The sequence below is a fragment of the Amphiura filiformis genome, chromosome 20, assembly GCF_039555335.1.
Source record: "Amphiura filiformis chromosome 20, Afil_fr2py, whole genome shotgun sequence".
Taxonomy (NCBI): Eukaryota; Metazoa; Echinodermata; class Ophiuroidea; order Amphilepidida; family Amphiuridae; genus Amphiura; species Amphiura filiformis.
The window spans coordinates 13,289,014-13,312,271 of record NC_092647.1 but is presented as its reverse complement, the minus strand read 5'-3'; the positions used below and the strand labels follow the sequence as shown (position 1 = coordinate 13,312,271).

At 37.3% G+C, this 23,258-nt stretch overlaps 1 protein-coding gene across 1 annotated transcript in view; it reads right to left on the bottom strand.

Moving 5' to 3' along the window:
- Nucleotides 1–1,378: 1,378 nt before the first annotated feature.
- The window catches only part of LOC140142124 (uncharacterized), a 38,181-nt gene continuing 16,301 nt past the window's right edge, over nt 1,379–23,258 (bottom strand). Inside the window, exons 4-6 of the mRNA XM_072164090.1 lie at nt 22,897–22,907; nt 20,807–21,370; nt 1,379–2,944 (exon numbers count right to left, since the gene is read on the bottom strand). Coding sequence (XP_072020191.1) covers nt 1,665–2,944; nt 20,807–21,370; nt 22,897–22,907 — 1,855 coding nt within the window. The 3' untranslated portion in view covers nt 1,379–1,664. The remainder of the gene's footprint in view (nt 2,945–20,806; nt 21,371–22,896; nt 22,908–23,258) is intronic.

Here is a 23,258-nt window from a genome sequence, read left to right as displayed (position 1 = left end):
TGTCTGGCATCAGCTGGCATAATAACTCGGACCCTCCTTGTAAAACATACGACGGAGCTTGGCTGCTCCAACTGCTCTGTGTGGCTTAATGGCTGAATACGATGATCTTCATATGCATTCGTTGGCAGACCAATATGACACGCTTAGCTCTATTTTGCAGGAAATATTGCTTTGTGATCTCTGCAATTCTACCGAATCTATTACCAGTGAAGCCCTTGAAACCGGCATGTTCGATGTCTTCCATCTCCATCCATGATGTATATTCGTTACACAGTGATATGGAGTGTGCAGCATGGCTAGGAGAAAATAGCTTTGATATTGCAATGAGGGCCAGCATGTAGACACTTGATCCTGGTGATGTGAAGACCTTCTCACTTGAACGAAGATTTTCTGTTCAATGTTCTTAAAGACTTTGTCAGCTACGTGAGTCGCGCCTAGTATAGTGTGTGCACTGCATTTGAGGATTTTCTCTTTAGTCACCCGAGACTTTGCAAGAGCTTGGAACACTCGCCTGCACGATCTGGCATCCAAAAGTCTATCGCTGCAAGGCAGTTCAGTTTTAGATCATTATGCAACAGCTCCATCAGCTCCTGAGTGACTGATATTTTCTGTAGACTGTTGTCATGGTCTTTCGAGACATGTTAGGACCTGATAATGTGATCAGCTTTCACATCATACATTATTTTGATGCCCTGTTGCTTTGGTTGTGTCGTCAAGACCTACAGTAATTACATCATCATCACTCTTAAAGTGTTCAGCAGGAAGCATCCTCTAGATATCGAATCACAGTTCTGCGACTTGGAATGACATAAGTTAAGTCCTTAGCAGATTTCCGACGCTTTGCTGTATCGTTTTCTGATGTTTTATCATCGTCACTATCCCACTCCTCCTTTTCACTTATTTCTTCCCAATCTTGACCAAAAATAATATTGGCTGTTTGGACAATAATACCAGATAAATATCTGGGGCTGACTTGTAATGTAATCAGCTAAATATTAGACAGTACAAAATCATACAAGGTATATTAATGGTGTAAAAATGTTGGAAAAACAACATTTTTGTGTTTTGGGGTGTTTAAAAAAAAAATTTACCACTTAACACCCTTCATGTACAGAAATTCATGTTAAAAGTGATAAAAATGTGTTTCTTGACCCTGATAACCTATGAAAAGACACGTCACAGGTTGGTAAAGTATGAAAATAAGCGATTTAGTGCTTAAAAATGTGATTTTGGCTCCCATTTTGAATTTTGGAACTTTAGTGGTATCAAACGTCATCATACGTAAAAATGGTTAGCAGATTTGGACTCTACACTAAATTTGGCCATAGAAAACACTCGTTTCAAAAAAAGTATGGTGATTTGCCCAACCCTAATTATAGGAGCAAAGACTACAACTACTGTACTGAAAATTCAGCAACTCAAGGCAAGTAGTTATTGATTTATTGATCAAATATTGGTTTTCCCTCATTTTTGAATTTAACTCCACAACTGTTGTGTGTGCTGAAATAAAATTTCCAGTGCAGTAGTTGTAGTCCTTGCCCCTATATTATACATATACTTGTCACCAATGCGCTATATTTTTTGAGAAAAAAATGCAAAAATAGGCACAAAATTGAGCAGGGTGTAGTACCCTCTGAATTGCAAAACTTACGTTTATATGCCTTCTATTTGGTATGAATTCGCTCATGTGTTTTCAAGTTACTTATCTGTGCAAAAGCTTTACTGCAGCATTTGCAAATATAAGGCTTCTCTTTCGTATGGATTCGTTCGTGTGTTTTCAAGTCACCTGACTGTGCGAAGCCTTTACTGCAGTATTGACATTTATAAGGCTTCTCTTTCGTATGTATTCGTTCGTGTTTTATCAAGACACCAGACTGTGTGAAGCCTTTGTTGCAGTATTGACATATATAAGGCTTCTCTTTCGTATGAATTCGTTCATGTTCTTTCAGGTGCCCAGACGTTGTGAAGCCTTTACTACAGTATTGGCAAATATAAGGCTTTTCTCCAGTATGTATTCGTTCATGTTGTTTCATGCTATCTGACCTTGCGAATCCTTTATTACAGTATTGGCATATGTATAGCTTCTCTTCCGTATGAATTATTTCAAATCCTTTCAAATCAATAGACGTTCCGAAACCCTTATTATAGTATTGGCATTTATAAGGCTTCTCTTTATGAGCATGATGAGTTCGTTGTTCGTGTATTTTCAAGTTACCAGACTGTGTGAAGCCTTTATTGCAATACTGACATATGTAAGGCTTCTCTTTGGTATGAATTCGTTCATGTCTTTTCAAGTTACCTGACTCCGTGAAGCCTTTATTACAGTATTGACATTTGTAAGGCTTTTCTTTGGAATGGATTCGTTCATGTATTTTTAAGTTACTGGACTGTGTGAAACCATTATTACAGTATTTGCATTTATAAGGCTTCTCTTTGGTATGGATTCGTTCATGTCTTTTCAATTCACCAGACCATGTGAAGCCTTTATTACAGTATTGGCATTTATAAGGCTTCTCTTTGTTATGGATTCGTTCATGTCTTTTCAATTCACCAGACCATGTGAAGCCTTTATTATAGTATTGGCATTTATAAGACTTCAATTTGCTATGGATTCGTTCATGGTTTTTCAAGCTCGTCATGCTCGTTGACTGTGTAAACCCTTTATAACAGCCATTTCCACCCTTACATTGACCCTTAACATAAATGCCAAGAGATGATGATTTCAAACAATCCTTTCTACTAGCATCGTAGATGTTTTTCTTTCTGCTTGGTATGATCAACTTCTTCTTATAATCATACCAGTATCTGCGAATCCACAGCTCGTGATGACGTAGATGACTCAGATATCGATGATTATTATTAAAGAACCTTCGTCTGCAATATTTACACACGTGAGGCATCATGTAATCCCATTCTCGTGGTCTTCTTATTTTTGGAGGCATTCCTGAAACGAATGACAAAGACCAAAACCAATTATGTATAGTATCAATAAAGCAATTTCACAAATCTGAGAGACCGCTATCATAGGTGTGGCACTATTAAAAACGGATATATAAGTGGACTTCTTTTCTGTGTATTTTATTTTATAAATTTCATATGATCATACTAATGATCAACAGAAATAGTTTTATTTTAACATCTTTAGTTGTTAGCGAAAAGGTCAAAGGTCAACATTATGGCTCCACGGGCCACGGTCAACACAAAAAATCTCCTCCGATTTTGATGAAAATGGTCTCAGAATACACGACTTGTTATAACAATTTAAATAGCTTATAAACATGACATGTTTCGTTACTTATTTTAAACAAAGTGAAACATATCAATATCCATTCAGTTGCGATGTTAAATTAGTAAAAATAGATCTAGATTGTGCAAACTATTCGGATTTGGGTCGCTACAGTTGCGATATCCATCGCTATTACAAGACAATAAATTTGAGTCCATATTTATTCCTCACATTAGTGTTTACTTCTGAATCGAACATAGGGGCATGGAGAAAAGGCTGAACATAGTAAATTATATTTACCTTCATTTAAATATTTATGATCATTTCATCAAAAAAAAATTTCAAGTGATGATAGTGTGTAATATAAAAAATATAAAATGTCACTATTTTCAGAGAAAATGGTGTTTTTAGACCAAATTGATAGTTATAGGCTTAATTATAGGCTTTGGAGCTAAAAAATTCCAAAATTTTCCAACTTTTGGCTAAAGAGCTACAATTGCCAGAGTTTGAGGCTCAAAGAACTGGAGCATGATCCAAATATCGGTCTTAAGGAACTGCCGGGGAGCCTGAAAAAGGGACCCTTGACCGTCGCACATACTCATACCCCATTTACATGTGAGTACCCCCTCCGGGGCGGCACATCACCGTATGTCACATGTGAGCCGCTCCCCCCCCCCCCCGGGTTGGCGGACGCTTTCTGCTATATCATGATATTGCTAAGTATGCGGTGGTTTATCAACACAATTTACATGATTTAGAGGCAGCAGTTTAAACGAAGATTTTACTTACTTTGAAATAAACGAATGATGACTATGAGCTACAACTGATTATTCCGATGCTCAAAATGTTAGTAATGTTCCCAGGTTTCCGTGTGAATTCACGACTAGACTGATGCGTGACACATAAACACGATAAAAGGTACTCGATTGTAACTTGAAGACAGCATCAATGGTCGAAGTATAAAAATGATGATTGTTGCTACATAAGAAATGCTTTTTGCTTATACCGTGTAATTGATGCTCATCTTGTAATCATAACCAACATGACCAAAGGTCAAGTACTATGCAAAGAAACAAAACATTTACGTACACAGTTTATTGATTTAGTCAAGTTTATAATGATTTGCTCATCCGGTGTAGGCCTATCGTAAAAATCATCAAGATTCAGATTTTGGCCCTTTGTTTTTTTTTGTTAATGTCACAGACAGATACTTTATAGTGGCTTAACATGCTGAAGGTTACGCGGTGTTTTGAATTTTTGTGTAGACAAATTGGCTGCACGTAGCCACCCCGGGGTAGCCACCTAAATTTGTCTTGTTTTTTTCAAAACAAAACAAAACATGATAAGCCTAAAAATCATACTTCATCGTAAAGTTGACACTCTAATGATAATTATGACGCAAAGTTATTTTGTATTGAAATAGGCAGTAGAGGCATCATCACAAACTCCAACAAGTGTAACCTGAGTTCCATTTTCCCCGGCATTTTCCCCTTAGTTTCAAAAAGCCGAAAACCAATGAAACTTTGATAAATGTTCAAAATCTCTCAGTCAACGTGCAATTCTATGTTCCTACTCAATTTTTGTGTCAGTTCCTGGAGAACTCACACCTTCTCCTACAGGTTTGACGATCACGTGACAATTCAAATCATCATATCGAAATATCGCGTGCTCTGTAAAAATATCAATATCGATATCAATACTATTCGTCAATTCAGCCCCAAACCAATTCGCCCACATGCTAATTCGAACCCTGTATATTGATGTACAAAAAGTTGGCCAAATTTAACTATTTCGTGATTTTCTCCATAACCGTTGTTTTTACACCAAATCTGTATATTTAGATGCCTTGATGTCTTGCATTCGGTCACAAACCAATTCCTTGTACTTTGCACTTAACCCTCTATCTTTTAAACCAAATATCCTAAAGAGTCGTGTGATATGTCGCACTTTTCCTCTGGTCATAAAGAACAAAAAAGTCAGCGTTCGCGTATCTGTACGTAGCCGCAGATTGTGGCCCTCACAACACGGGCTTCCGGTGAGCTGCCGGTCCTAGGAAATGGAATATTACTGATAAATATATAAAGATGGCAAAATCAGTAAACCAGTTTAAGTTACAAATAAAGAAAAGTCTAATAAAAAATTACATCTAATATTTAGGCATAATGACCTAATGACCTCACCCATCCCCACCCATCTCCACCCCAACTATCAATTTCTTCTGTGAACTGTGTAATGTCTATCGGGAGCACGGTGGCCGAGCGGAACGGGCTACGACTCATAATCGGAAGGTTGCGGGTTCGAGCCCCGGCGACGCCATCGTGTTGTGCCCTTGAGTAAGGCACTTTATCTCGATTACTCCTCTCCACCCAGGTGTGAAATGGGGAGCTGTTATGAATACTGTCCATTGAGCGCCGCCCAAAGGTATGAGCATGCCTTGGGCATTGTATGGCAGCTGACATATTCTAACGACGGCGGAATAAATGTAAAGCGCTTTGGTACATGTTCACATGTGAAAGGCGCTGTATAAATACCAACATTTTATTTTATTATATGAAATGTTATAAATATTTATATTGGTTCTTTCTTTGCATGTTCTTCTCCTCTTTCTTTTTTCTTTTATTTGTAATTGTATGTTGTAACTTAAGGCAGTGTAAGGGGGTGCTCGCTTCAGGCCTTTGGGCCTTTTGAGCATCTCCTCATTCAAAGGTTGTGTGTTTTATATATATTTTGTATGTCGATTTGAATGAAAATAAAATGATGTATGATGATGATGTACATCATTTCCTACAGAGTCGTGAGATATGTCAAACTTTTCCCTTGGTCATAAGGAAAAAAAAAAAAAGTCAGTGGTCGCATATCTGTAGGATCATTGGTTAATAAGATATAGTCACCTTTTTAAAATGATTTTTCATTTTAAAGCTTATGATATATTTTCTAAACACGAAATAAAACATAATTGACTGCGAGCCGACTTTACAGCTGTTTCGTGATGGACGGTCACATATATTCATTAACATATTAAATCGTTTATCCCTTTTGGTCAATATCGAATTGGTTTGTGGCTGACTTAGCTTGGGACCAAATGCATGAATTGCCATATGGCCAAGTCAACTGTGAACGAATTGGTTTGGGTGCGAATCGACCTGCTTCCATGCTGATACCAGGAAATGGCGAAAAATTACGTACTTTTACAAGGCAAAAAGCAACTTTTCTAGGCATTGTTGACATGGTGCCTTCGCTAAGAAAGTTTCCTACTATAAAGACCTAACTTTTGAGATGGTTTGTATGTTTGAAGGTACAAAATTAACAGTAAGCTTAAAATAAGGCGCCGGGTTTAGCAAGTCATCATCAACGACTTTGACAGATGACGTCAGACGCAATCTCTGTCTTGAATAATATCGACATGGACTAATATAGAGCACGTAGTGTAGACTGGAAACTTGACGCATCGATCCGAGGACAGCTTTTAAACAGAAGTCTTGATAGTAATACGCCGTTTTACTTAGCCTATATCTGGTGGCAGCAGCATTTTTCTACAGTCACGTGATAATGGCACCGGCGGATAATACACGGGGGAAGCCGACGGTGTCCACATCTTTTTTTTTTTTTTTTTTTTTTTTTTCCTTTTTCAGCTTTTTGTATTTTATCTATACTTGGAGCTGGTGGGGGAGAGAAAGCATTAAAATACATTCAGGAAAAATACAACTCGAACCAAAGATCAAGGCTCCATTTCAAAATCAAAATTACAACAACAAAAAACAAAACAAAAGCAAAAAAAGCACCAGACAATGAGCAGGTTCAAAGACTGTGGTCTTGGATGAAGGAAGATGACGAAACAAGAGTCCTGACCCAATCCGAAACCTATTTTGACCTTTACACAAATAAACCACCAGCCCCCTTCTTCATCACATACAATATTTTTTTACAAAAACATCCAATGTTATTTAAACAAAAATCTTTTTGTATTGCGCTGGTATAGGAGTTGCAAGGGCCTGATACTTTGCTGATATCGAATGATGAAATTCGCCATCTTCCTCCTGTGAAAAAATTTGAAGAATAGAAGGCTGACGTTGCGCCAAAACATGCACGCCTATGTAAGTGTATAATTAGGCCTATTTAATGATAAAATGAACTACCACTAAATGTTCTTGTCAGTGCTGCAGTGCAAAACTTTACATTATCATTACATTAAAATAATAATTACATTGTAAATTGGAACTGACACCAATTTTTTTCAGGAATTCTTGTTTACTCAAAGTATGACCATGACTGGTCGATTTAAATCAAAATGCCACCTTTTAGACCATATTTTATCGTTTTAGTGCAATTGTTTCGGGGCGGGTCCCTGTCAACTTATGCAATATTATATCTAATTTAAAATATTATTGATGTATTCCTTTATAACCTGCATTTATATGTTGTATTGTGCTGTTGTTTAATATGCCTGCGGATGTTTGAGCCTGGTCGTGTACCTTCTCAACCCTCCTCTCTGGCCTTAAATGTATTCCTTTTCAATATCTCTGTTTTTATGTGTATTATGAATAAAATTGAAATGATGAAACTAACTAACTGTAATACTTTTAACGTCATAGCTCTTACACAGGGGGGGGGGAGTTTAAACATTTACAGTGCGTCTTTACCAGGCTTAGGAAACACTACAGAAACATTCAAATCTGCAATGAATTTCCTGCTTGCATCATTATATCTAGGATATAAAGTTTGCATATTGGCAAATTTAGGCTGGCCGAGAGCGGGGGAGGGAGGGGGTGTGTTGGCACACTTACCCGCGGAGGTGGGGGCTCATATTTATTGCACAACCCTACGTTAGTTTTTATACCGTTTGTGACAAAGTTGTGGATGTTTCAAATGGATTTTCTTAAAGTCTGAAAATTAATAAAAATTTAATTTTTTACGAACAATTCAGTCGGAACTTTTGAGCTATAGGCACTTAAACAGCGGCCTCATGAATTTCAGCCGACAATCTTGCCTCCTTATAGTTTTAATGTTTAGGTATACTCTATTGTTTTCGTAGCGCAGAAACAAGCACGATTCACTCAAATTTGGTGCCCGTGAGAGTCTGATGTATTTCGCTCCGGTGCTTGTTTGGGTCTATCAATTTCTTCGGAACTTGGGTCCAAAATTTACAAAAAATTGGCGTCAGTAAAATTGCGACCCATCCCCCATTTCGGCAACAAAATGGTATGACCCCTACCACCAGCAATTAAGCTTACCCCCTAAACAGGCTAAAATTGTATTGAAATAAGTCTTTTTGAATAAATAAACACACTATATCTGTGGTCATCTTGTGACTCCCTACATTTGGTCATCAAAAATTCTATGATCCCCTTTTTTCTTTCCAAAATTTTGACGCCCACGTATATTTGGGACCCCCCCCCCCTTCCGAAGAAAATTATAGCTCCCTTACACCATCTTTTTCTTAGAAAATTTCTTCCATAGTTACACCAAATGCGGAAGGATTTAGTGTTGTACCCTCTTAAAACAAGAAGTGTCTTTTAAAAAAGAATTAGTGCTGTGGGATATCTAGAGCAAATATCGATATACAAAAATAATTTTAAACAAGATATTCCTGAAAAAAATTGGTGTCAGTTCCAATTTACAATGTAATTATTATTTGAATGTAATGTTAAAGATGGTTCCGAAAAATGGCCAAAAGCAATTCGACAAATAAAAATATAGGCAAATGTGGTGACTAATTTGCATATCTTGCGACAAAAATTGCATCGGATCTTACGACTGCCGCTTACCACAACCTCATCAAGTTACATCCCTATACGCCTCACCAGTTCTTCGAAATGGCAAAAAAAAAAAACACCCAAAAACAATTTTTAAGTTAAATATGCAAATTAGCTACTTAATTTGCATATTTTGCGCCATAAAAAATGCATCAAGTCTTAGGGCAGCCACTTACCACCACCCTACCAAGTTACACCCATACCCAGATACACCTCACCAGCTCAGCTCTGAGAAACTAACCTGGAAGCCAAAGGCATTTAAAAACAAAGTTCACACAATACAAATACAAAAGACCCCATTATAGCATAAGGCAATTTATAAGTCATTTTAAATTATTTTAAATGTGACGTATACTTTTGTATAATTTGTCTATATCACATTGAGATATAAGATGTAGGGATTTGGGTACTTTTTGTTCAATTTTCACAGAAATTGAAGGATTTTGACCTATGTTTTTGTTTGTCTGTTTACCCCTGGGTCGCTGAAACAAAGAATTATATTAATTAAATCACCTAATTTATAATTAATAAAGGACAAAGAAAGATAAAAGCAAAAGTATGCTTCATTTAGTTAAAACAATAGTAACATCCCTGTTGTGTACAAAAATATAACTCTATACGACAATGCAAATCAGGATCAATTCAAGGACTATTAAAGTGCACAGGGAAATGTTGAGTATGTAAATTAAATGGAACAGCCAAAATGCCAATGGGTATGTAATTTAACTAGAACAGCCTTAAATTGATATCGATATTAATATTGACGTCACAGATTCGATTTGTCACGTGATCGTCAAACCTGTACTAAAGGTGTCAGTTCTGCAGGAACTGACACAAAAATACTTTGTTGATAGAAGCCATTATCCGTGTTCTCCCTCTCTCACTCCCTCCCTCTCTCCGGCTTCCCCCCCCCCCTCATTCTCACTCTCGCAAGGAAGTCCGAGTCCTTTGAACAGACTGAACAGAATACGAATCACCGTCTAAAGATCAGTAAATTCAACACCGCTCGAATATGTTTTAAACATTACTCGTCAAAACCTCTCAAAAATAGGTCAAATGGAAACGTTATGATTCACGAAACTAACGTTAATCAAGACTGATATCAGTGAAAATAAACTTCATTTTTAATTATCATTATAAAAGCTCAGGGACAAAATCTAGCTCTTCAGCATCTCACCACAAAAATAAGTATATACACCAGGCACAAAAAAGAAACTCGTCAGTTATATTCATCCTTGCTGTTCAATAACTTGATAATTTTGGATTATTCTGAAATATACATTTTGTTAATTGACTTTTGCTTTCTCATTTGACACCCTGTTCGTAAAAAACGAACAAGAATTGACCAAGATATGCGCCTCCAAAGCCTCAAACCCCAAAATCAAAAGTTGCATTTTCAACGATTTTCAATGGGAACGCATCGTTGTATTGCGGGCAAATCAATAAAGCACACAATGTCACAGGCACAATTGAATCGTTAAAATGGCAACTTTTCATTTTGGGGTTTGAGAGTTCGGAGGCGCATATATTGGACAATTCTTGCTCAATGTTCACGAACAGGGTGTCAAATGAGAAAGAAAAGTCCAATTAACAAAATATAAACACCTCAAATAAAGAAAGTCCGCAGTCATGTAACCCGTCCTACACCAAAACCTAATCTTGTTATGACAATTTGATTGATAAGGTCATGTGCAGAATCTTGTTAGCTGCAATTTGATACCAAATTTGCTACCGAAAACTCTAAATTCACAGAGATTGATACCAGTATATGAAATTTGGTGCATTTTCAAAAGTTGCAAATTAAAAACGGACCACGCGAACAGGGGCGTAGGCAGCTTTCTTGGTCAGGAGGGGCAAAATAAAATTTCGGGGGCACAGACGAAAAATAATATACCGGTTTCGTTTTTATCATGTTTATAAAGGCTTTATTAATGGGACGATGTGCGCGTAGCGCTCAAAATTTGTGTATTTTGCACTATTTTCGCCCATAATTGGGATTAAAATGGCTTTATCGTATCAATGTGCGCGCGCAGCGCTCAAAAATTTAATATTTTACACTATTTTGACCATGATCGGGGTGAATTTTGGTAGAAAAAGGCGCTTCTTGCGCCTTTTCTTTTCCTTTGCCATCCAGATTTTCTCTTTCATTTTTGGTCAGAGGGGCACTTTTTCAATAATTTTTTGTCAGGGGGGGCACTCTGCCCCCCTTGCCACCCCACTGGCTACGCTACTGCACGCGAACCTGTAGAGGTGAATGGCATAGCACGACCATTGACATACCGCTAGGTCACATCGATCGCATCGTGCCCTAGTACAGTATTCATCAATACATCACTGTTGCAATCCATGCGTTTTAAGGTTATACTAAACTTTGTAATGATCGATCCAGAATGAGACTGCATGTAGCCCCCTTTAAAATTATCTATTTCTGGAAATAAATATCGTAGAGAGAAAACGCAAACTACGTCTAAAAGCTGAAAGTGTAAGGGTTATTATTATGCTTGAATTTTCCACTTGGCTCAAAAAGAAATGTACTTTTCAAACATTTCAATTTTTTTCAATATCCGGAGCATCAAGATTTTTGGGAACAAGGCCATAATTTCTCAGTGGAAGTGGCGATTTTGTTGGGAACTACGACGCACATTACAAACAAGTCAATAAAAGAATGTGCATATTCATTCTTGATATTGCTTGTCTCGATTTGTTTTAGTAAGCTTACATGTTGGCCGAATTTGAAGTAAAATGGCCTCCACTTGTATGTCGTTTTGTAACCAGTAATAATAATTCCGTGCACGATTTCATAGACAAAATTCTGACCTACATTATTTCTATAAACCCTCTTCTATATGCAGGTGCTATTTAAATTTTTATTTCGATAGCAGAAAATTGAGATATTTGCTATTTTTCCGACTCGCTGCTGTCAAATTGTCTAGTTTCGCGATAAAAAGATACAGCGAAATCAATTTTTTTTAAGAACCATTTCACCTCGTTTCGGCTTGTGCTTTGAAGTACAAACTTCAAAATTGATATAGTGATTCTATATTTCAAGCTGCGTCATACTGTGTTTTTCTTACCTCTGATTGTCGCTGCTCAAGGCCAAAATTCGAAATTTTTTGGACAAAAGTGGCACTCTCATTTTGTTTTTTACACACGCTGTTTACGTACGACATGTACGACGGGCTCTATTTGTGGTGTTGCCGCCGTGTGTTGCCGAGTTTGGATTTTAAAATATTTAGGTATTTTCTAGCTTAAAATCTAGCGCCAATGAACCTGGTGCATGGGAGGGAAAATGTGGGGGGGGTAGTTAGGGCGCGAAAAAATGTGCACATTTTCATGCTTGCTGCGCTTGCAACAGGTAGATATTTAGAAATCCATTTAAGGTATGGGTATGGAAATTGGGGATCCCAAAAATTGGCATATAGGCCTAGGCATATGCAAAGGGGTGGGGGCATTTTGGCAGGCCAAGGGGAGGGGCCACAAAAATTTGGCAGTCCAGGGGTGCGGACAAGCGATTTTGGCTGGCCGAGACGGGAGGCAAGCGATTTTTAGCGAGTCGCTTGGAAATTTTGGCTTATAGGCCTAATTAGTAGGCTAATACCGGTACTGATTGCACAGCCTTTCGAGAAAGCAATTTTTGGCAAGCCGGGCCGGGGAGGGAATAAATTTTGGCAAGTCGAAAGGGAGGAAGAATGACTTTACCTAGCACACATTAAAGGGGCATTTCGTGATCCACAGCCTCATACAACCCCATAGGCCTACGTCCTTTCTCACAAGTTAAGATTTTTATACCACTCATCCGCTCTGGCCACATGTTTAGGCATTTTCACACAGATCAATTCGTTAAGCAATGGAAAATATTGCCAAATTTGAATTTCGTTTTAAAAGCCTACTCCCCATTAAAAAAAAACCACTAATTTTGGGGGATTAAAAAAAAGGTCTGTAAAATGAAACAAAAGGCTGCCTCTATCCTAATTATTCATTTAATAGGCCAGGCCTTCATTTCTGAAAATAGCGGGAGCTCAGTTAGTCACTCTCCTATGTGTACTGAGGAGCTTGACAAGGAGCTCAATTGTATAATATCAATATTAAACCATATAATTTTCAAGAAGTGAGCAGCTCAATAAATGCCAGTGGTAAAATTATTAGGCCTACGATATTATATTTGACTGTGATCCGTTTTAATAGGCTAGTGACACTGTATATACCTTTAAAATTTCTAAATTGGTGGAATTGAACAAGCTCTAAATTTCTCATACGTCCAGCATAACCAAGGGCAACTGGGGTGGGGTGGGAAAGCCCCTAGCTATGGCCATACCCGTAGTGGCGGAACCAGAATTTTTTCGCGGGGCATGGGGGAAGTGAATTTGAGACAGGGGCACTTGGAAATCATTGCACTAAATTGCCGCAAAAAGTGGAAAATTACATAATTGTGGGGATTTTGCCTAAAAACTGAGTGGGAAAGAAAAAATATTGGGGGAAATACTGCCCCCCCCCCCCCTAGCGGCGCCACTGCATATCAATCCATGATGCTAGAATGATGACGGAAGTTCTGGCGCTGAAATTCAATTTCAATATCACGAGTTTTTATCAGGGATTTTACCAAGGGAAGGCGATAGGTGTAGGATTTTGCTGATATATACCAGGCAACCTGAGAAAGGAACAGAGGTGTGGCTAAATAAGGGAGTGTTCATTATAAATATTTTCCATTTTCATACTTTCGACGCCGAGAGCATAATTATTTGAAGCGTAGGCCTACATCGTGTCAGTCACATGGTCACATATTTTCTGTTGAAAGAGAAACGCACATGTCTCTGATTAGCTCGGGGATTAGCTACTGCGCGCTGCGTGCTGGCCTGTTGTTGTCGAGTGGAAATGGGAAATTTATGAATGAACTTCCGCAACTTTGCAACCGATGATCATCACGCAGCGGCGTAGCTGGGATTTTTTCCAGGAGGGGCAAGACTGTAGGCCCTATGGGGCGGGGCCCAAATCCACCAAATTTTCCCACTGGGGGCGGGGGCCCAAATAGACAATTTTTGCCAGGCTTATTGATAAATAATATATGGTAGGCCTATTGAGCTGTATTGCATATCGTTTGGATTCCCCATCTCTCTGCCCCTCCTCCCCCCCTCGCTTTTTTTCCTCTTCCCCCCCTCTTTCCCCCTTTTTTTCCTTGCACTAGGGGCAGGGGGCCCAAATAGGCAATTTTGCAATTGCCCCCCGGCAGCTACGCTACTGTCATCACGGTAGACATACGCGGTAGCCTACAACTACAAGAAAGGTTTACAGACAAATATAGGCCTAGTAGGCCTATCAAAATGTTATATTTTTATATTTTCTGGTGGACTCGCGGAGAATATCATGTCATGGAGGTCCCGGCGCTGGGTTGGGGGGGGTCTCAAGGCATTTTGGTATGCCTACCCATGCATGCTTGATTCCGGGAGGTTTTTTAGCAGGCCCGACCATTTTTTTTATAAAAACACCTCGGGGCGGGTCTCTTCAAAACATTTGTACCGCGGGGATCAAAGTCACCCACATTTGGCCTAATTTGACGCTTTTTTAAGGGCACTTTTGCCAAAATGCGCCCAAAAGTTGGTCTTCGCTGTAAACCCACCCATCATAGTCGTTGAAAAGGTAGGCCTACCCCAAAACTGTGGCACATCCACGAACCCGAGGGAGAGACCTCCGTGGGTAAAAACACACCTCTAGCGGGACCAGATTTATAATTTAAAATAGGCCTACATTTTGGAAGCCAGTCATCACGACAAAACGGGCCATGGTAGTGTTAATGGTATTAACACTTTGATTTTAGGCTTACTAATGATGAGTGTAGGCCTATAAATTGCAAATTTGCACACACCCCGGGGGAACCTTCTCAAGTTGGGTAAGGATGCGATTTTAAACCAAATTTGAATAAAACAGACCCAAAATTGTATCAACTTTTGGACTGAAAAAAGTCGCAAATTTTTACTTTTTCGAGAAAATTATTGAAAAATACCCTTCTTAAACCTAATTTTCATGACACTGAGGGTCAATAAAATCATGGCTAAAAATACAACAGAGTCTAAACTAAATGGCTGAAAATGCACCCCAAATCTGCCGCACATCCCCACGACACATTTCACCTTATAGATTTTGAAAATTGTCGCAATAAAATAGGCCCGAACTTATCCCAAATTATCCGGCCCCCGAAAAAATATTTTTTTGCAGGTGAGGTTGGAGTCTTATTATTTTTATTCTCAGAGAGGATAGGGGTTGATATTTTAGCAGGGTACAGTTTGTCTTGTTTTTGTTTTGTTTTTTTGACGTTGAAGTTCCAGATTCTTTTTTTCATATATTATTATTCATTTATTATTTATACCCTGTACGTGGGGAAAAAAGACACACGACAGCTACAGAGAAGCCAAAAAAAAACTCCTGTGAAGTGCATGAAAATGCCCCGAAAATGTGCCAACCGAAACACCCGAACAGGAAGATAAAATAAAAAAAAAAAACCAAAAACCCAGGACATTTCCCGAAATAAGTTCTAAATTCTTTGTCCCCCACTAAAATATATTATGAACACTCCCTTATGAAGTCTGCCCTCTTCCGGCTATTCTGGTAGTAGGCGTTGACAATTACCTATATTTTTGAAGCATGTTTGAACCCGATTTGTTCTCTATTCACATTTTTAACGTTGCAAGTAACATTTCAAGACCTCTATTTGTGACAGGTATTTAATTATCTTGCTAGAGATGTGCCTAAAGTTGAAATTCAATATTTCGGATCGCAAAGATCGAGAGATATAAAGTTAATGAATATCAGTTTAACACCATGGATCATATGGGCGTCTTATATGAACGATTATGATAGCTAAGCAAAAATGGCTGGGATACAGGTTGTATAAATACTACATGAATATTCATGAACTATACAGATTCCATTCTTCTCTAATAATAAAGATGTCAATCACTCTCCTTGACGACAGTTGCTTGGCGCTTTGTAAACAAATCGAATAATAGTGCTTGACAAGAGCTAAAACAAGAAATGTCTTTAAAAAAGACAATGCCTCCAAGATACAAATGGGCAACTTTTGTTATTAGTTAAGGAGACACTTATAATGCTAGCTTTAAGGTAACGCTATTGGATATAGATTTTTGTCTGATTGAAATATGTGAGCCCATTCTCTCCTGATTACAAGACTGAAAATTTTATTTTAATCGGATATTCGGTTACCAAAATATGGCCTGTCAAAATGGCTTTCTTTTATTTTTGTTATGCAATGTTGTCAGGTAGGCCTTATTTTCTAATTATATATGCAAGAGTTATACAAAGTAAAATGTTCAGATCGGCTACAAAATAAGATATAAAACCCATGGATGCCTTTGGCAAATTTCCATTTGCATAATTAATTTGGGCCCTAATCAACTTTTCTAATAAGTGGCCCTGATTAATTATGCAAATTGAAATTTGCCAAAACGCAACCGTAATTTTGTAGTATAGTGTGTGTTCTACCCATGTAGGCCTACCATGCCTCAGTGCCATAGCTCTTTTAATTGTATCTGATTATCTGAAATCTTTACTTTGCATAATTCATGCATGTAATTAGAAAATCATCTGGCAACTGGAAACTGCAAAAATATAGAAAATAAAAAGAAAGTTGTTGCCAATTTTTTGTTTTGGTTTCACGCGCCATTTTGACAGGCCATATCTCAAGAACCGAATGTAATCTACAGGGCATAAGCTTTAACATACTATAGTATTATTTAAATAGAAAGAAAATCTAAATTTGTGCATTAGCCAATAGGGCCACGGTCACCTAAAGCCATCTTGCAGATAATTCTGATGTATGAAATAAGACCTTCAAACTTTCAGATATGAAGAGTTCCAGATGCAGGCAGCCGTTTCTGTTTTTTAAAATATAGGCCTAAGTTGTATCAAGAGTCATTTCTTGTGGATTTTTTGACTGAAAATTACAATTGTAACGTTTCAGAGTAACAGATTTTCGTATCAGATTCTTTTATGCTTGTTTATTACATTTTGTATTCAGGACTAAAATAATATTAATATTATTATATTTAGGGGGGTCTTTTCATAGGCCATTACTTTTTTGTATGTGTAGGCCTAATTGAATAAAAAATCAAAAACATTATTGTTTTGTTTTCTTTCCTTCATTTGTGCTTTGTTTTGCATCGAAAGGGCCAATATCAACACCTTGTTTGTAAGAAGTATTGTGTGGGGAAAGATGATTCTTGCATTTTATTTTTATTTTTATCTTAACAAACAAAAAGCAAATTTCTCAGTCATAGTCTTGAAACGGTCATGGGTATGCATACAAAAATATTGCAACAGTACTCAGTAGAATGTAACCAACTGACACCATACCACCAACATGACCAACCACGCATGGGAAGCAAATACTTTAAAACGAATTATTCCGAATTATATCAACGCAATAAAATTGCAATACTTTAGTACATGATTTGAACAGCAATGAAGCCGGCCATAGGCGCGGCTATAGGCGCGGCTAGGCGCATCATAGTTGAACACGGCACAGCACATACATCTCGTATGCAGAGAAATCAAATAGCTAGCCGGTCTTTTCAATCCCATCATTTCAACCTATTATTATGATGTACGATGATTGCGGCCTAGTCGAGCCTAGCATGCATGCCATTCGGCCTGCTGACTCACCGCGTATTAAATGACACAAAAATACCTCAAATTTTGCACAAAACAATCCATGATGTCAAATTATCACATCCAAAGTGTCGCCATGAACGTCAGCTTCAACTTCTCCAGCCAAAGTTTTTGCATTGATAATCAGGTTTCATGTAATCATGAAATTAAACCTTGTTTAATGTGTTTTCCCATTGCCACACACAGCATAACGGTTGTCCGACTTTATTTCTACGATATTGCTGATGTGCTCTATCTTTATTCCATGATGAGGTTACAACCCATAATTAAATACCGAATTAAAAATACTAGTTTGCGTCTGACGTCATGACAAAGGCGCGCCGTGATTGGTTGCTGACCTGCGCAGTATGGCATTTTTGGTCTGGTTGACAGGACGGCATACGCAAGCTAGTCTTTTTAATTCGGTCTTCAATTATACAACATATGAGTTTGAAAAATTCTAATGCATAATTCATGAGCTTGATAGACTCGCACCATTGGCGCCACGTGCTAGGTGTTTCTAGAATCCCTATAGAATAAGATTAATTTTAATGCTAATTTATTGCACATGCTGAGGAAGCGTGATTACCTTTTGAACATTCGGAAATGGCGATAGGCGAATTTATGTATGGCGCAAAGTGGTGGGGGATATATATTGGGCTTTCGATATTGGGCGGAAATTAGAGTACTTGTCAGAATATAAATTTGTACAATCGGCCTATATGCCGCGCAATGTGCGGCATTTTAGGTGTAAATTTCAAATCATACTACCTCCTGGCGGAGGCAGAAAAATAGGCTAAAAACACATTTTCACACATTTTTTCCGGATTTTTTTTATTTCACATGATAAGTAGACATATTTTCTTACGTATAAGGTAATAATATATTTTTTCTGGAGGTAAAGCCCTTCAACACTTTGTTTAACCTTAAATTGACAATTGAATAAAGCGCGCGCTTGGGATAGTCGACAGGGGCCCATCGTGGGCAAGCAAGCTTGAGCATGATATTGCCACGCCATTTCGACCGCGTGCTTCGTTTGGATTTGCAACTTTCGAAAATGCACCAAATGCCATAAACTGGTACCAACCTTTGTCACTTTTGAGTGTTTGGTAGCAAATTGGATATCAAATTGGAGCTAACAAGATTCTGCATACGACCGTATCAATCAAATTGTCATAACAAGATCAGGTTTTGGTGTAGGACGGGTTGTATGACTGCGGACTTTCTTTATTTGAGCAGTTTATATATACTGTGGGTAAATGTCACTGTTCATAAACACGGATCACGGATGGCACTTGTTGACACAAATGACTTTGCGGGTATGCTCCCCCGCGAAGACCCCTGTTTTTGGACCAGGCAGCTCCAAAAGACCCATGAATTTTAACAAAAAAAGAGAGATTTCTTTCATTTAATTGGATTTCCAAGCTTTTTCAAGTGACATTGGCATTTCTGTGTTTGCTGGGCGCAAATATTATAACATAATGTCATTTAAGTGTTAACAAAATATTTGGCAAAAATGTTGCAAAAATAGATTACAATAACATTTTGAAAACATTAAAAAATATTGTTGTATAGTGTGTTTTCATACAAAACGTTTTTAAAAACGTTTTCATTACCTTTATATAACCCGACATTTTAATGTTATTACCTGTAAAACGTTTTTGTCTAAACCAAAAGCCAAAATATAACTTATTCAAAACGTTTTTAAAACGTTTTGTGTTTGCTGGGGCTCTCTATCCATGTGTGGGTCGTCGTACTTCAAAAGGAGGTACATTTTGAACCAGAACCGATAATGTGTTATTTTAATACAGCAACGAATGAGATTTTAAGAGACTGGTTTATAAAACAACACATCTAACAATAAAGTGCAGAAAGTGCAGAAAGAAACATGTTTCCTGGAGAAAGGGAGTGATCGGTGAAAGAAACACAATTTTTGGAGATTGCCATCTGCGCAAGGAGTTTTAACTCAAAACACTTAACTCCTTGCGCAGTTCTCCAAACAACTTAAAAGTGTTCGGAGAACTGCGTAAGGAGTTATGTGTTTGGAGAAAGCAGCACCATTTCTGTGCGAGGATTTTATATGCAAAGGATAAATAAATGTAAGTGCACAGTGGACTTCGCTGAACAGTGATTTTCGCAGGATAAGCTATTATCATCTAGAAGAAGACTGCTAAAAGTGTGATTATATTGTAGGCTTATGTGCATTTATTGTTCATGAACCAATCATATTTTACTTTTAAAGACTTAGATTTTGTTAACTTAATCAAACAGTGTATTTTGTGTGCTTTCGTGTGAATTCGGGTAAAAGGTGATATTGTATTTTGGCCTTGAGTTTTTACGGCTCGTAACACTTGCAATTATGATGTTGGGTTTGATGCCATTTTATCGACACTTCCACAAGGTCCAGTTCTTATCCAATGCAGTGATTTTCAGGGCAAACATAATGAACGTAACCCACAGATGGTAGAGATCTTTGGATAAATCCACTCCTGGTACTCAAGAAATATCAAGTCACTGGGAAAGTGAGGGAGGGTGTGAAAATTTGAACCCCATCATTTTCTGACAGTTTGGTCCATATAGAAGCCAAAACACCAATAAAAACCAATTTTAGCAAACAAATCCTATACGGAAATACATACCATACCGCACTATATTGACAATTTATTGTATGGCATCTCTTTCGTATGGATTCGTTCATGTGTTTTTAAGTTGCTTGACGAAGTACAGCCTTTATTACAGTATTGGCATATGTAAGGTTTCTCTTTGGCAGTGTTTGGTATGGATTCGCTCATGTCTTTTTAAGTAAGACGCTGTGAAGCCTTTTTTACAGTATTGTCATTTATATGGGGTTTTTTTGCTGTGGATTCGTTCATGGCTTTTCTTTGGTATGGATTCGTTCATGTCTTTTCAAGTGACAAGATTGTGCGAAGCCTTTATTACAATATTGACATCTATAGGGCTTCTCTTCCGTATGAATTCGTTCATGTCTTTTCAAGTGACCGAACTGTGTGAAACTTTTGTTGCAGTATTGACAATGGTATGGCTTCTCTCTGTTATGAATTCGTTGGTGACGTTTCAAGTTACTTGAATCTGTGAAGCCTTTATTACAGTATTGACAGTTATATGGCTTCTCTCTGGTATGGATTCAAGTTATATGACTGTGTGAAGCCTTTATTACAGTATTGACATTTATGAGGCTTCTCCTTGATAGGACTTCGTTCATGTCTATACAACTGACTTGAATCCGTGAAGCCTTTATTGCAGTGTTGGCATGTGTAAGGCTTCTCTTTGGTATGGATTCGTTCATGTATTTTCAAGTGACTAGATACTGTGAAGCCTTTATTACAGTATTGACATATGTAAGGCTTCTCTTTGGTATGGATTCGTTCATGTCTTTTCAAGTGATTTGAATGTGTGAAGCCTTTGTTGCAGTATTGTGTGAAGCCTCTATCATAGTCATTTCTACCCGTACATTGTTCGTTAATATAGACGTGAAGCGATGATGATTTCAAACAATCATCTCTTCTGCTATCATCCCCGACGTTTTTCTTTCTTCTTGGTATCGGTATCAGCTTCTTCTTATAGTCATACCAGTATGCACGGATCCACAGTTCATGACGACGTAAATGACTCAGAAATCCAGGATTATTATTAAAAAATCTTTTGCAATATTTGCAAACATGAGGCATCAGGTACTCCCATTCTCGTGGTCTTCTCATTTTTGGAGGCATTCCTGAAAACGATTGACAAAGACCAATATTTATCTAATATTAATAAGATAACTTAATAAATCTGGGAGACCGTTATCATGGGTGTGGCACTAAAACGAATATTTAAGAGTGATACACCTACTTCACTGGACTTCTTTTCTGTTTATTTTATTTTATAAATTTTATGTGATCATAAAAACTGTACCAATTAACAGAAATAGTACATAATTTTCATTTTTAACATCCTTCTTAGTTATTAGCAAAAAGGTCGAAGGTCAACATTATGGCTCCACGGTCAAGACAGAAAATATCCTCCGATTTACACTGATTTAGATGAAAATGGTCTCAGAATGCTCGACTTTAAAACAATTTAAATAAGGACTAAATTAAAAATACAACATGAGATGTTTCGTTGCTTATTTTAAACACAATGCCCATTCAGTTGTGGTGTTTCCTGAGTAAAAAAGATTTGGATTGTGCAAACTATTCGTTTTTGGATCGCTATTTACAAGGCAATAAATTTGAGTCCATATTCATCAAAATCTGATCATTTTTGTTTGCCCCGAGTGTAGCCCCTATTCACTGGCATATAGGTCAGACCATAATATATAATTTCTGAATCCTAATAAATGAGATGGATAGTTTAATTGGATTTTACATAATTAAAGGAATTTTGAATTTTGTATAAACTTTGACCTCTGAATTCTGGAATTGCACAAAGGGTGCAAATTGTTAAACGTATTAATTTCTTTCTCAAATATATATTTGGCCTCACTTGGTTTGAAAAAAATTGTCGGTCGATTACTTTTTTTTACATTATAAAATAAAATCTCTAACTGCTTATTAAAATATATATAAATTGCATAAATAATGTGTAGCTTGCAATAATAAGCTCACGGTTGTTTGATGGCATGTACATGTACAACTGTATCCATTTTAAACAAAGTTGAACACTGATGGCGCTATTCATCTTAAATCTTGTTTGCGTCTTTACAAGGGGTAGACACTTTTATCTGATTAATACATCCGAAAAATTGGTAACAAATAGCAAGGAAAACTGATTTCTAAATTATTTTATCATGAAATGAAATGAATAAAACTCATATTATTTAGCTAAATTAAACTTAAAATATATGTAAATAGCACCCTCAATTTTCACACAAAGAATAAAAACACTACAAAAAGGCAGATGATAAATAATATATATTTAAAATAGCTAAAACATATGTTTTTATTAGTATGATAATTTTTGGTGTTGTCCCGGTCTAGAATTGAAACTTACATGTTTTCTTTAGAAAAACTAATAAATATGATCACATCAAACAACGGTTTTAAGTGACACATTCTGTTTAAAAACATGTATTTTTGGTCAAATAGAATGCAAAAATGTAGGCAGGAAAAAATGTTTCTGGATTTTCGGAAATTAGGATCGGTATTCTTTTGTACAGTAAAACTTTTGTCCCATTTTCAAAAGTAGGGTCGGTCGCTTGAGGCCAAATTATGCCCTTTTTGGCCTAATCACGCTACATGGTGATTCACAAGTACATACCAAATATGTTGCTATAATATCACCATTATACCTCAAATGAATATTAATCTCCAGTAGGCCTACTAAAATGGCCTGTTATAACGTGCAATGTACGTCTTAATTAATATATAATCTTATAGGAGTCAAGGAAAACAATGAGTGCATTTCCATAGGTCTTGCGGTTCTTGAGTTAAGGCCGATGATATGTTAAAACGAAAGCCGGAAACAAAAGTTATTGGTGTTTTCCTCCTCCCAAAAAAATCATGCACATGGGGAGGAAATGACACCTCTTATACATGTTATATAACATATCAAATTTTGGGCCCATACCAATAAATGTGTGAGCTTTATTTGACTCAATTTACTCTCAAAATTTGAGTGTC